At 66.4% G+C, this 14,805-nt stretch overlaps 2 protein-coding genes across 2 annotated transcripts in view; both read left to right on the plus strand.

The window, feature by feature from the left end:
- The first annotated feature begins 1,712 nt into the window (after nt 1-1,712).
- On the plus strand, nt 1,713-9,768 carry MECP2 (methyl-CpG binding protein 2). Its single transcript, XM_036405958.2, is given in 4 exon segments — nt 1,713-1,813; nt 5,662-5,964; nt 6,282-6,982; nt 6,985-9,768. Coding segments are annotated over 4 exon segments (1,506 nt in total). The 5' UTR covers nt 1,713-1,775; the 3' UTR covers nt 7,449-9,768.
- Nucleotides 9,769-12,753: 2,985 nt separating this feature from the next.
- Nucleotides 12,754-14,805, plus strand: part of HCFC1 (host cell factor C1) — a 28,247-nt gene continuing 26,195 nt past the window's right edge. The window contains 1 exon segment of the mRNA XM_054518446.1: nt 12,754-12,880. The gene's annotated coding sequence lies outside the window, so the exon portion shown is untranslated.

A 14,805-nucleotide genomic window follows, 5' to 3' on the forward strand; every position in this document is an offset into this window, starting at 1 on the left:
GGGGATTAACGCTCCATCCCCGCTCATCCCCCGGGGAGGGGGGAGTCCGGCCCCCGCCCCTCCCCCCCCCTCCGGACTGGGGGGCGCCCTGAGCAAACTGGTGACCACAGTGGCCGTACTGGTTCTTTACTGGTGCCCACAGTGGCCGTACTGGTTCTTTACTGGTGGCCGCAGTGGCCGTACTGGTGGCCGTCATTGCCACACTGGTTCTTTACTGGTGCCCACAGTGGCCGTACTGGTGGCCACAGTGGCCGTACTGGTTCTTTACTGGTGCCCACAGTGGCCGTACTGGTGGCCGTCATTGCCATACTGGTTCTTTACTGGTGCCCACAGTGGTCATACTGGTGGCCGTCATTGCCACACTGGTTCTTTACTGGTGCCCACAGTGACCGTACTGGTGCCCACAGTGGCCGTACTGGTTCTTTACTGGTGCCCACAGTGGCCATACTGGTGGCCGTCATTGCCACACTGGTTCTTTACTGGTGGCCGCAGTGGCCGTACTGCTCCCATATTGGCCCCAGCTGTCCCCGTACTGGTCCCAATTCTCCCACACTGGTCCCTGTTGTCCCGGTACTGGTCCCACTTGCCCCACACTGGTCCCTGTTGTCCCGGTACTGGTCCCAGTTGCCCCACACTGGTCCCACTTGTCCCTATACTGGTCCCAGCTGTCCCTATACTGGTCCCAGTTATCTCCGTACTGGTCCCAGTTGTCCCTGTACTGGTCCCAGTTCTCCCATACTGGTCCCAGTTGTCCCTGTACTGGTTCCAGGTCTCTCACACTGGTCCCTGATGTCCCACACTGGTCCGCATAGTGGTCCCCACTGTCCCTGTACTGGTCCCAGTTCTCCCACACTGGTCCCAGTTTTCCCGTACGGGTCCCATTTATCCCATACTGGTCCTCGCTGTCCCAATACTGGTCTCAGTTGTCCCCGTACCAGTCCAAGTTAGCCCTTACTGGTCCCTGCTGTCCCCGTACTGGTCCCAGCTATCCCACACTGGTCCCAGTTGTCCCTGTACTGATCCCCGCTGTCCCCGTACTGGTCCCCGCTGTCCCTGTACTGGTCCCAGTCATCCCGTACTGGTCCCAGTTGCCGCGCACGGGTCCCTGTTGTCCCCGTACTGGTCCCCGCTGTCCCTGTACTGGTCCCAGTCATCCCGTACTGGTCCCAGTTGCCGCGCACGGGTCCCTGTTGTCCCCGTACTGGTCCCCGCTGTCCCCGCACTGCTCCCAGTTGTCCCGTACTGGTCCCAGTTGTCCCCGTACTGGGGCAGCGGGACCCGGGGCGGGCGGGGCGTGGCCAGGGCGTGGCCCGGAGGGGGCGTGGCCTCGCGGACCGTTACGGCCGTTGGATTTCAAACCCTTCGCAGCGCGGGGGGGCCCAGGCCACGCCCCCTTCGTCGTGTCCTGACCGACATCCCCTAGAGCCAATCAGAGCCCGGCGTCCCGGCGCGGGGCCCAATGAGCGCCCGCGCGCGCTCCGCCGGCCCCGCCCGCCGTAACTGACAGCGCTTCCCGCCAATTCCAACGGCCCGGCGCGAGCGCCCCGGCTCCGCCCCCGGAGGGCGGCCCCGCCGCCCAATCACCGCGCGCCGACGCCTTGACCGACAGGACACTCGGCCAATCGGCGCCGGGCGGAGGGGCGGGGCCAGCTCCGCTCCGGGTTCCCGTCGCCGCTCGGTCCGGGCCGCCCCCCCCCCCTCCCGCCCCCCCCCCTCCCGGCCCCCCCCCTCAGCTTCCCCCCCCCCCCCCCCGCGGGTTCTTCGCTGCGAAGAAAATGGCGGCGGCGGCGCCGAGCGGCGACGAGGGGCGGCTGTGAGTGAGGAGGGGGCGGCGGGGCCGGGGGGGGCCGCGGCGGGTGTTGGGGAAAGCTGTGAGGGAGCGGAGAGGCGGAGGGGGGGGGGGGGGGTCTCGCGCGCGCGCGCGCGCGGGGCGACGCCCCCCCCCCCTCCTCTCTCCCTCACGCCCCCCCCCCCCCCCTTTCCTTCCCCTCACGGGCCGGGCGGGAACCGGGAATGGCGGGCGGGGGGGGGGGGGTGTATGTGTGTGTGAGGGCTGGAGGGGGGGGGGCTGCGAGCGCCGCGAGTGCGTCACGAGCGGCCGCGGCCCCCCCGGGGGGCGGGAGGAGCCCCCCAGGTACGGGGAACCCTCGGTGGGACCCCCCGAGCCTTCCGCGGGACCCCTCCGGAATGGGGGGACCTCCCGTCCTTTTCCTCCGCGAGCCCCCAAAATGCCGGGCCCCCCCCCCCCCCCCCAAGAACCCCGCTACGAAATTTGGGGACCCCCCCCCACCCCACTCCTTCCCCAAAATTCTGTCAGTGTCGCCGTGCCGGTGTTGTCCCCGTTAGGGTGGGAGATGGGGACCCCCCCCCCCCCCAGCTCTTAGAGGGACCCCCGCCCCCCTCAAGGGGACACACCCCCCGGCCCGTCCCGCGCGCACCCGAAACCCCAAAAACCGCCCCAAAGCTCTCCCGAGTCACCCCAAAATCCACCCCGAGTCACCCCAAAATTGACCCCGAACCTCCCCCGAGTCGCCCCGAATTTCTAGAGTTACCCCAAACCCCCCATAATCACCCCATAACTCCACGAGTTATCCCCACCCCTCCCCGAAGTCACCCCAAAACCCTCCCGAAGTCACCCCCAAAGCTACCCCGGAGTCACCCCAAAATCCCCAGAAGTCACCCCGAAACACCCCGAGTCACCCCAAAATTTTACGCTCACGCTGCGCCCCAAAATGCCCAAATTTGCCCTGAACTGTCGCGCTCACGTGGTGCCCCAAAATACCCCGGCTTACCCCAAAATACCCTGAATTTCCCCAAAATGCTGCACCCCGAAACTGCCCCAAATTTTTGCGTGCACGTGGCGCCCCAAAATATCCCGAGCTGCCCCAAAATGCTGCACCCCAAAATACTCAAAAATGCCCCGAACCGCTTCTCACGCTGCACCCCCAAACCCCCCGAGTTATCCCAAAATGCTGCGCCCCAAAATCCCCAAAATTGCCCCAAACTGCTGTTCACGCCGCGTCCCAAATCTCCCCAATTTACCCTAAAATCCCCTGAATTGCCCCCAAATTTTCTGCTCGTGCGCCACCAAAAAATACCCAAAATTTCCCCAAAATGCTGCTCACGCTAAACGCCCCAAATGCTCGTTTCACCCTAAAATCCCCCAAATTTCCCCAAATTGCTGCACTCATGCAGCGCCCCGAAACTCCCCGAGTTACCCCAAAATATCCTGAATTCCCCGAAAATTCAGCAGCCCCAAAATATCCAGAATTGCCCCAAAGTTGCTCCAAATTTTCCCCTCACGCTGCTCCCAAAAACGCCTCAAATTCCCCCAAAGCGGCCGCGCTCCCGCGACCCCTCCGGATGTCCCCAAATCCCCCAAAATTCCCCCAAATCCCACCTGGGATCGCCCTAAAACTGCCCTCATGCCCCAAAATCCCACAAATCACCCCGAAATTTCCCGAATTCTGCTGGGATCGCCCAAATTTCCTCGGAAAACCCCAAAATTTGGCTTCTCACGCCCACTTTTGCTGTGCCCACCACGAGACCCCCTGAGACCCCCGGGGCCACTTGGGATCCTCGACCCTGGGGCCACCCCAGACCCCCCTGGGACCCCCCAGGACCCCCGTGGGACCCCCCCAGGGCCACCAGGAGACCCCCAGGGCCACCCCAAGGCCCCCCTGGGACCCCCAGGGCCACCCCAGACACAGGACCCCGAGCCCCTCAGGGCCACCCCAGACCCCCCTAAGACCCCCAGGGCCACCAAGAGACCCCCAGGACCACCTCAGACCCCCAACCCTGAGGCCACCCCAGCCCCCCCGAGACCCTGGGATATGTTGGGGGGTCCCTGGGGGTCCCCCCTTGTCCCCAGTCCCTCTCATCCCGATGTTCCCGCGCCCCTTCCCAAATTTTTTGGTGCCGTTTTTGCGACTTTTAGCCCCAGGATGGGGCTGGTGGTGGGGGGGGTCCCGGCCGTGCTCCCCCATTGTTGTTGGGGAGGGGTCGGGGGGGGGGGGTTCCCCTGATGGCCACATGGGGACCCCCAGCACTGGGGGGGGTCCTGCATCCCCCTCCCCACCCCATAGCGGGGGTCCCGCCCTCCCCCAGCCTCAGCTGTGTGTGTTTCCTCACCAGGACGGGACCCCCGCGCCGGTGACAGCGGTGACACCGAGGGGTCCCAGCCCTGCCCAAATCCCCCCCCGTGCCCCGAGGGTCCCGTCCCCGGTGACACCGACACGGGGTCTGGTGACAGCCCCGGTGTCACCGCGCCCTGACCACGACCCCTTGGTGACCCCCGGGGCTGGGTTTGGTGGACACGGGGCTGCCGGACACTCGGCCAGGACGGGGCTTTGGGGGTGGCCGGTGTCCCCTCGGTGTCCCCCGGTCCCCCCCCGAACGCCACGGACTGACGGACACTGGGATGTCGTTCCGGCCACGGCCGTAATTCCCGCCGGTCCGGGCTGCCCCTCCTTCCTCCTCCTCCTCCTCCTCCTCCTCCTCCTGCTCCTTGTCCTGGCTCCGGCCAGGCCCATCCCGTGCTTTGCCCAATTCGGTGTCTGGGGCTGTGTCCGTGTGTCTGGTGCTGTTTGTCCATCTGCGTGTCCGGGACTGACCAGTGCTGTGTCCAGGGAGCTGCGGCGCTGAACCCGTGTGTCCAGTGGGGTCTGTGTGTCCAGAGAGACGCAGGGCCCTGTCCGTGTGTCCAGCACTGACCAATGCCGTGTCCAGAGAGATGCAGGGCCCTGTCCGTGTGTCCAGCACTGACCAATGCCGTGTCCAGAGCGATGCAGGGTCCTGTCTGTGTGTCCAGCGGGGTCCGTGTGTCCAGCACTGACCAATGCCATGTCCAGAGAGTCGCAGGGCCCTGTCCATGTGTCCAGCACTGACCAATGCCGTGTCCAGAGAGTCGCAGGGCCCTGTCCGTTGGTGTCTGTGTGTCCAGCACTGACCGGTCCTGTGTCCAAGGAGCCACGGGGCAGTGTCCGTGTGTCCGTGTGTCCTTGGTGTCCATGTGTCCAGAGCTTCCCAGGCCTGTGTCCGTGTGTCCATCGGGTCCGTGCAGCCGGCGCTGACCAGTGCTGTGTCCGGAAAGCCGCAGGGCCTGGTCCGTGTGTCCAGCGAGTTTGTGTCCGTGTGTCCATTGGGTCTGCATGTCCAGTGCTGACCAGCACCATGTCCAAAGAGTCGCAGGGCCCTGTCCGTCGGTGTCCGTGTGTCCAGCACTGACCAGTGCTGTGTCCGGGAGCTCACGGGGCTGTGTCCCTGTGTCTGTCGGTGTCCGTGCGTCTGGCACTGACCAGCGCTGTGTCCAGGGCCCTGTCTGTGTGTCCAGCACTGACCAGCGCTGTGTCCAGGCCCTGTCCATGTGTCCAGTGCTGTGTCCAGGGCCCTGTCCGTGTGTCCAGTGCTGTGTCCAGGGCCCTGTCCGTGTGTCCAGCACTGACCAGCGCTGTGTCCAGGGCCCTGTCCGTGTGTCCAGTGCTGTGTCCAGGACCCTGTCCGTGTGTCCAGCGCTGTGTCCAGGCCCTGTCTGTGCATCCATCCACCCACCACTCACCCCTTCCACACCCAGCAGCCCTCGTGCCCACACCCCTCACGCGTCCGTGTGTCCATCCCTGACCCCTGTCCCCTCCCTCCGCTGACCGCCGCGTGTCCCCGCAGGGAGGAGAAGTCCGAGGAGAACCTGCAGCGGCCGCCCAAGGCCAAGAAGCCCAAGAAGGAGCGCAAGGAGCCGGAGCAGCCCGCGGCCGAGCCCGCCGAGGCCGGCAAGGCCGAGAGCTCGGAGGGGGCCGGGGCGGCGCCGGCGGCCCCGGAGGCGTCGGCGTCGCCGAAGCAGCGGCGCTCCATCATCCGCGACCGCGGGCCCATGTACGACGACCCCACGCTGCCCGAGGGCTGGACACGCAAACTCAAACAGCGCAAATCCGGCCGCTCGGCCGGCAAGTACGACGTCTACCTGATCAAGTGAGCCCAGAACGGGTTCTGTGTGTGTGTGTGTGTGTGTGTGTGTGTGTGGGGTGGCCGGAGAGGGGAGAGGGGGCTGTGGTCATCGCTGCTGACCGCTCTGGTTGTGTGTGTGTGTGGGGTGGCCAGAGAGGGGAGAGGGGGCTGTGGTCATCGCTGCTGACCGCTCTGGTTCTGGCTCTGTGTGTGTGGGGTGGCCGGACAGGGAGGTGTGGTCATCGCCACTGACCGCTCTGGTTGTGTGTGTGTGTGTGTCTGGGGTGGTCAGAGAGGGGGCTGTGGTCATCGCCGCTGACCATTCCCTCTCCCGTCCGCAGCCCGCAGGGAAAAGCCTTCCGCTCCAAGGTGGAGCTGATCGCCTACTTCGAGAAGGTGGGGGACACCTCGCTGGACCCCAACGACTTCGACTTCACCGTCACCGGCCGGGGCAGCCCCTCGCGCCGCGAGCAGCGCCCTCCCAAGAAGCCCAAATCGCCCAAAGGCCCCGGCACCGGCCGCGGCCGGGGGCGGCCCAAGGGCAGCGGCGGCGGAGGCGGCAGCGCCCGGCCCAAGGCGGCCTCGGCCGTGTCCGAGGGGGGCTCTGCGGCCAAACGGGCTCTGGAGAAGCCCCCCGGCAAGCTGCTGGTCAAGATGCCGTTCTCCCCGGGCCAGCCGGGCCCCGCGGCCCCGCCGGCCCCGCGGCGGCCGGGCCGTAAGCGCCGGGCCGAGCCGGACAGTCCGGCCGTGCCCAAGAAACGCGGGCGCAAACCGGCGGGGGCGGCGGGGCCGGGGGGGCCGGGCGGCCCCGACAAGAAGGCGGCGACTCCCCCGGCCGTGCAGGAGACCGTGCTGCCCATCAAGAAGAGGAAGACGAGGGAGACGGTGGTGGTGGAAACGGTGACGATGGCGGCCACCGCGACCGCCACGACGACAACGACGACGACGACGCCGCGGCCGCCGCCGACCCCGCCGGGTTCCCGCGGCCCCCGCAGCGCCCGCAGCCCCGGCCGGCGCAGCAAGGAGGGCAGCCCCAAGGGCCGGGGGGCTCCTCCCGCGCCCCCCCCCGCCGCCGCCGCCGCCGCCGCCGGAGCCCCCCCAGAGCGACCCCAAGGACAGCGCCAGCCCCCCCCCCCCCGCCGCCCCCGCCGCCGCCGCCGCCGCCGCCCCCCCAGGACTTGAGCGGGTGCTCGGAGCAGAGGGGGGGTCCCGCGGCCCCCGACGGCTGCGCCAAGGAGCCCCCTAAGACTCAGCAGCCCCCGCCGCCGCCGCCGCTGCCGCCGTCGCCGCCCTACAAACACCGAGGGGAGCCCGAGCACAAAGACTCTGCCTCCTCTTCCTCCACCTCCTCCTCCTCCTCCTCTTCCTCCTCTTCATCCTCCTCCTCCTCGTCGTCCTCGTCGGCGCCGCCGCCGCCCCCGCCCCCCCCCAGCGTGGCCGTGCCGCGGCCCCCGGCCCGCGAGGAGCCGGTGGACACGCGGACGCCTGTGCCCGAGCGGGTCAGCTGACTGTGAGCCGCCTGCGGCGGGGGAACGCACGGACGGACCGACGGACGGACGGACACGGGACGGACGGGACGGACGGACGGACGGACGGACGGACACACGGACGGGCCCCCCTCCCCGCCCTACACCCCCCCCCCCCCCCCTTCACGAGGCAGTGGGGACCCCCACCCCTCCGCCAACAACAGAAATTCCCCCCCCCCTCCCCTCCCACCGTGGGTTGGGTTCTCTGCCCCTCCTCTCTCCCCCCCCGCTCCGTGTCCCCCCCAATCTCCCCCCGAGTTTTTATTACCGACAAGCACAGCGAGGGACCCCCCCCGGACCCCCCCACTTTGCACTTTTTGAGGAGGGGGGGGTCTCCAGGGCCGCCCCCCCCCCCCCACCCTGAGGTTGGGCGGGGTTGGGGGGGAAGGGGGTTGTTTTGGGGGGAGGGGCGGGGCCGCGTCTTCCCCCCTCCCCCGGCGCCGCTTTTCTCGTTCTTCCAGTTCCGTTTTCCGCCCGTGGGAACCATTTGCACTATGGGGGAGGGGAGGGGGCGGGGCCGGGATCCGGCCAGCGGCCAATGGGGAGCGGCGCTGCTGAAGGGGGGGGGCGGGGCCAAGGCTATGGCCAATCACGGGCAGGGATCCAGCGTGGAGCCAATCAGGAGAAGGGGGTTTTCGGTGTCAGGGGGCGGGGTCTGGTGTGGAGCCAATCAAGAGGAGCGGTGGGTTCAGCCGGGATCTGGGGCTGAGCCAATCAGGAGCTGAGCTGGGCAGGGGTGGGATCAAGTGTGGAGCCAATCAGGAGTGACTGAGGAGGAGGGGTCTGGTGTTGAGCCAATCAGGTGTGACTTTATTGGGGGTCGGATTTAGAGCCAATCAGCAGCTACCGGTCTGTGTGGGATCCGGTGTGTGGAACCAATCAGGAGGGGCGGGATCAGGAGGGGGCGGGGCCTGGCCTTCGGCCAATGGGGGCAGCTCTGTGGGAGCAGGATCTGGTGTGGAGCCAATCAGGAGGGGCGGGATCAGCCCTGGAGCCAATCAGAAGCAGCCTTGTGTTCAGCTGGGATCCAGTGTTTGGCCAATCAGGAGCCGCGATGCAGATGGGGGTGGGGAGGATTCCAGATCCCCCCAAACAGGGGTGTGGTCAAGTCAAGAGCCAATCAGGGACTGGGCAGAGTCGGCGCCGTCCAATCAGGGCTGAGATCCTGCAGGGGCGGGGCCGGATCCGGCCCTGGGAGTGACTCTGGGCGGGGGCGGGGCCCGGCCAGGATCCAATCAGGAGTGGTTTGGATTGGAGGGGCGGGTCTGGCCCCCACCCAATGGGGTTGCTCTGCTCTGGAGGGGAGGATCCAATCACGGCCAATCAAGGAAGGCCGTGGGCATGGTGGGAGCCAATCAGGAGCAAGGGTGTGATCTGGTCCAGAGCCAATCAGGAGTCAGAATGGGCGGAGCTGGGATCCACTCTGGAGCAAATCAGAATTGAGGGTGTGATCTGGTCTGGAGCCAATCGGGGGCAGGTGTGAGATCTGGTACGGAGCCAATCGTGATCGAGCTGGGCAGGGCTGGGATCTGGTCCCCAGCCAATCAGAATTGAGCATGGGTGGAGCTGGGGGGGGGGGGGTCTGGTCTCGAGCCAATCAGAAACGAGGGCTGGGATCTGATCGGGAGCCAATCAGGAGTGAGCTGGGCAGGGCCGGGATCTGGTCCCGAGCCAATCAGGAGCGAGCATGGGGCGATCCATTTCACATTGCGGGGGGGGAGGGGTGGCATCCTGCCCCTCCCCCACCCACCCCCCCCAGCCCTATTTTGGGGTGGGGGAGGGGTCCCCATCCTGCACTTTACCCACTCGGGGGGGGGGGAGGGGTTGAGGCCACGCCTCCTTTGTGCCCCCCCCATTCTTCCATCGCCCCCCCCCCGGGGGTCCCCACCCCCCCCTCACGGCAATAACGGGGGGGGGGGGAGGGGCGGCCAGAGAGAGCAAACCCCAAAAAAGGGGGAGGGGCTCATGTGGGGGAGGTGTCCCGGGGAAGGGGGGGGGGGCACAGCCACCACCGTTAAGGGGGGCGGGGGGGAAATTTTGGGGGGGCCCCCCCCTCCCCCCACCTATTTATTCTCTCGAGACGTTTTTGCCTTATAAAGTTCCGGAAAAGCCCCTCGGTGTCGGTTGTTTTTGGGGACCGGGGGGGGGTCCCCACGGCGCCGCCCTCCCCCCTCTACTCTACCCCCCCCCCCCCCATTTAAAGCCCCCCCAAATTTCCCCCCCAATCCCCCCGGGTCTGTGTCTGTGCTGCTGCTGCTGCTGCTGCGCGTGATCCAGCGATTATAAATCTGTGTAACCCTCAGCCGCCTCCGCCGCTTCTTTGGCTCCGCGCACGGATATCCCCCCCCCCCAAAAAATCACCCCCAGAATTCCCACAAAATACCCCCCAAAAAATCCCCCTCAAAATCTCCCCAAAAATCCCCCTCATCCCCCACCAAATACCCCCAAAAAGTCCCCCTCAAAATCTCCCCAAAAATCCCCCTCAGATCTCCCCGAAAAATCTTTCTAAAATCCCCCCCCAGATCCCCCCAAAATCCTCCTAAAATCTTCACCAGATCCCCCACCCAAAGTCCTCCTAAAATCCCCCACAGATCCCGCTGGATCTGCCCTGGATCTCCCTCAAAATCCCCCCCGATTCCCCAAAATCCCCCCCCAGATATCCCCCCAAATTCCCCCAAAAATCACCCACCCCACAGAGGGGGATGGGGCTGGGTCACTCTTAGGGGGTCCCACATCCCTCAGTGAGTTTGGGGTCCCCAGGTTGTTTTTGGATCACCCCGAGTGGGTTTTGGATCCAGCCCAGTGGATTTAGGGTCTCCAGGTGCTGATTTTAGGGTCCTCACGTGGATTTTGGGCTTCCCAGGTGCTGATTTTAGGGTCTCCAGGGGGATTTTGGGGTCCCCAAGTGCTTTTTGGCCTTGCAGGTGTTGATTTTGGGCTCTCCCCCGGTAGCTTTGTGTCCACCCAGGTGTATTTGGAACCTGCCAGGTGAGCTTTAGGATCCCTGGGTGCTGATTTTGGGTTCTTACAGCTGGATTTTGGAGTCCTGGGTGGATTTTGACCCCTATATGTGCTGATTTTGGGACCCCCAAGGTGAATTTGGTACCTCCAGGTGGGTTTGGGTCAGCCCAGGTGAGTTTGGATCCATCCAGGTGGATTTGGGATCCCCCCCCGATGACTTTTGTTGCTGATTTTGGGGTCCTTGGAGGGCGTTTGTGGGGTCAGGAGGGTGATCCGGGATCTCCCCATAGATCACCTGGATGATGTCACTGGATTCCCTCCAATGACATCACGGAATTCCCTCCGATGACGTCACTGACCCCCCCCCATGAGACCTCACCTGCTCCCAGGTGTCCCCCCTGCCCTTTCCCCCCTCTCCCAGCCCTCAGGACTGTCCTGGACGCTGTGACGTCACACCAAGATAACATTCGCGCTTACGACGTCATCACCTCGGTGACGTCATCGCGGGCTGAGGGCGGGAAGATCGCTCAGGCCCCGCCCCTTTTCCCGCCTTTGCGCCCGGTTCCGCCACACTCAAAATGGCGCCGTTGCCGCGGTAACCGCGGGGGGCGGAGCTTCTGCCACACAAAAAATGGCGGCGCCCGCCGGGGGCGGGGCCTGTCCGATGGAGGAGGCGGGACTGGGACGGACTGGGAGCTTCAACATTCCCCCGAAACGCCCTGGGTCCCCCGAAACGCCCTGGGTCCCCCGAAACGCCCTGGGTCCCCCGAGGTGGCCGGGGGCACCCCCAGACTAATTTCTGGCTCGGGGCGTTCAAGCAAACTCCCCCCAAAAAAACCCAGAATGCCGAATCCTCTGCCCGGAACCTCGGGGGGGGGGGGGATCCATGTTACACCTGGGCGTTTATTGTCACATCTGGTGGTTTATTGCCACACCTGGGCGTTTATTGTCACACCTGAGGCTTTATTGTCACACCTGGGGCTGTTTCACACATGAGCCTGAGGAGGGACACCCCAAAACTAGCGAAATCTTCCCCAAAACCTCCCCAAACCCTGAGACTGTCATCCTGAGCCCCCTGCTGAGGAACCTCCACACTCTTCCTCTCCTCCACGCCTCCTGGAGCATCTTGGGATCCCAAAGGGCAAAACAGGGGCGAAAAGCGCCAAATTCGGGTGTTTGAACAAAAATCCGTTACGGGAGAGGCGGGAAAAGCGCCTGCGCAAGAACGAGGTGGAGCCACGCATGCGCCATTACGACCCGTGCAGTCACGCACGCGCAGTGAGCGCCGCAGCCGTTAAGCGCCACCATCCGGGGACTGGCGGGCGCCATCTTTGTGGCGGGTGGAGGAGACGCGTCCAAAATGGCGGCTCCCAAGCGCCAGTAGCCGGCGCGGCGAGCGGGCCTTTCTCGGCTTTCAGCGCGGCGGCGGCGGCCCGGAGCGAGCGGCGGCGGCAGCGGAAAGCGGCGCCCGGGGTCAGCGGGCGGCGGGTGGCTGCAGGTGCGGAGTGGCGGCGGAGCGGCGCAGAGAGCGGCGCATCCGGGTCCCGCGGCCGCCGCCATCTTGGGCCGCCGCGGAGCTGCAAGCTCCCACCTGCGCCATCTTGGGGCGCCGCATTGGGGCTGTTCCGGAGGGGGGACGAGAGGAGAGGGTGGCGGGGCCTGAGCGAAGAGCGTGAAGAGCGCTCAAAGCTCCGCTCCCGTCCCGGTCAGGCGCCGCCATCTTGTGCGCGCGGCGAGGAGGAGGAAGAGGAGGAGGACGAGGAGGAAGATCCGGGCACCGGGCGGCGCCATCTTGGACCCCCCCCTTCCCACAGCAGCGCGCCGCCATCTTGTGACCCCTCCCCCGCGCACCCGGGCACCGGCCGCTCCGCCGCCTTGGAGCCGCTGCGGTAGCGGAGCCGCACCCGGTAAGGGCGGAAAGAACCGAGAAGCGCCGGGAGGGAGGGTAGGGACCGCGGGGTCCCCGTCGGGGCCGACAGCAGGCTTTGGTTCCGCCGGATGGGCGGCGCCATATTGGGAGGGGATGTGCGGGGTGTCATGGCGGCGCCGTGCGCTGACATCCGGGTCCTTCTCCCCCACCGCCCCCGGGGCGCCATCCTGGGAGGGGCCGCCGCATCCGGGTCCCGCGCGCCGCCATCTTGAGAGTCCGGGGTGGGGGGGTGGGGGGCGATGGCAGCGCCGGGGATCCCCGGCCCGTTTGCGTCGCTCGGAACATCGGGGCCGTGAAGCCTCAGAGCGGCTCCGGCCTCCCGTTAACCCCGGGGGGCGGTGGGGAGACCGGGGGTGCCCCAGGACAGAGGAGGATGAGGGGGCGCGGTTTGCGGAGGGGGCGGTACACAAGGAGAGGAGGGGCGCCCAAGATGGCGGCGCCCATGGCGGGCTGAGCGCTCCGTACAGCGCTGCGCCGCCGGGAAACGGGCCGCGCCGCCGGCAACTAGACCGCGGGGCATTCGGTGTGTGTGAGGAGACGAGGCCGGGAATGCCAGGGAGCGATTACGGGGCGGTGGGAAGGCCGGGAGGGGGCGGCACCGGGAGATGGCGGGGCTCGGGGGGAGAAAAGGAGGGAAAACCGCGTAAAAGACGGGCTGGGGGGGCGGCTCCTTTAAGAGGCGGTTGGAGTGGGCGTGGCCACGCCCTTCCGTAACCACACCCCCTCCGTTGGCGCCATGGCCGCGCCCCTTCAGGCAGCTCCGTACAGTCCCCCCCGCGCCCCTCCACCGCTCGCCCCAGCCTCGCGGTTACCGGGCCCGGCTCGGAGGCCACCGAGATGGCGGTGAACCTCCTCCCGGTCCCCCTCCCAAAATGCCGCCGCCTTTTCCCGTCCCGCCTTCCCCACAATGTCGCCCCCCGTCCCCGGCCAAGATGGCGCCGCCCGGGTCCGGAGGGGGCGTGTCCGCGCTGGCCCCGCCCACTCCCGTCGCTTCCCGCCCACCCTCGGCGGCCGCCGGACACAGGCGCAAGATGGCGGCTCCCAGGGCGGCGTGAGGGGCCGCCGCCGCCGCGCTCCGCCTGCAGCCGCAGCCCCGCGCCGGGAGCCGCTGCAGCCGCGCGACCCTCGGAGCCGCCACCGGGAATCGGGGAGCGGCCGCGGGCCGGGAGAGGGAGGCGGCCGCGGGGGCCGCGGTGAGCGGGGGGGGCGGCGGTGGGGGGGAGGAGGCGGCCGCCATTTTCCGCCCGGGCAGAGACAAGATGGCGGCGCGCAGGGGCCTGAGGGGGGGGAGGGGGCGTGAGGGGAGGGGCAGGGCTGAGGGGGGGTTGGGCATTTTGGGGGGGGGGGGCACGGCCTGAGGGGGAATTTCGGGGGCGGGGGAATTGAACTTGAAGGGGGGGGGGGGGGTCACAGCCTGAGGGGGGAATTTGAGGAGGGGGGAGTTGAACATGAGGGGGGAATTTGGGGAGGTGGGGGTTGCGCACAGTCTGAGGAGATAATTTGCGGGGAGGTTGACACTGGGGTGGGGGGCACGGCCTGAGGGGGAATTTGAGGGTGGGGGGAGATAAAACTTAAGGGAGATAAATTTTCTGGGGGGGGGGAAGGGGGAAATTGGGTGTGGGGGGGTGTTTGTGGTGTTAAGAAGGGTAATTAAGAAAAGATATAATGAAGAAAGTAATTAACGGGGAGAAATAAATGCTCCGCTCCCCTCCCCCTCAAATGGACTCCTCCCCCATTGTCACACCCCCTGCCGTGGGGGGGGGGGGTAATTAACTCTTTCGTGGTAATTGCGGTGGGGGGGGTAATTAAAGATTCTATGCGGGATTTGGGGGAGGGGGGACGTGTCAAGCCCCTGGGGTATTTTGGGGATGGGGCCAGAGTTTGGGGGGGGGGGCAGAAGGGGATTGATCCCCAGATTTGGGGACACCCCCCCCCCCCCCCAAGAGATCTAATGGGGGGGGGGTCCCTATGCCCAAGTGTTAATGGGGGGGTTTTGGGGGTGTCCCCCACATCCAGACCCCCCCAATCCTCCCAGAAGGGTCAATAGGGTGGGGATGCGAGGGGGGCTCAGGTGATTGGTTTGGTTTTTGGGGTGTCCCCCATATCCAACCTCCCCCCCCAGAAAGGTCAGGTCACTGTAGGGGGACAGGCAGCGGGGGGGGGTCAGTTCATTTTAGGGATTTTCGGGTTGCCAGTTAATTTTGGTGGTTTTTCGGGTATCCCCCATGTGTCACCCCCCCGTGTCCCCCCAGGACAGGCAGTCGGGGTTCAGTTCATTTTAGCAAATTTTGGAGTACCAGTTAATTTTGATGATTTTTGGGGTATCCCCCGTGTCTGACGCCCCATGTCGCCCCCAGGACAGGCAGCAGGGGGGGTCAGTTCATTTTGATGATTTTTGGGGTATCCCCTATACCTGACCCCCCCATGTCCCTCCAGCACAAGCAGTGG

This window comes from Molothrus ater, unplaced genomic scaffold, assembly GCF_012460135.2.
Source record: "Molothrus ater isolate BHLD 08-10-18 breed brown headed cowbird unplaced genomic scaffold, BPBGC_Mater_1.1 matUn_MA582, whole genome shotgun sequence".
Taxonomy (NCBI): domain Eukaryota; kingdom Metazoa; phylum Chordata; class Aves; order Passeriformes; family Icteridae; genus Molothrus; species Molothrus ater.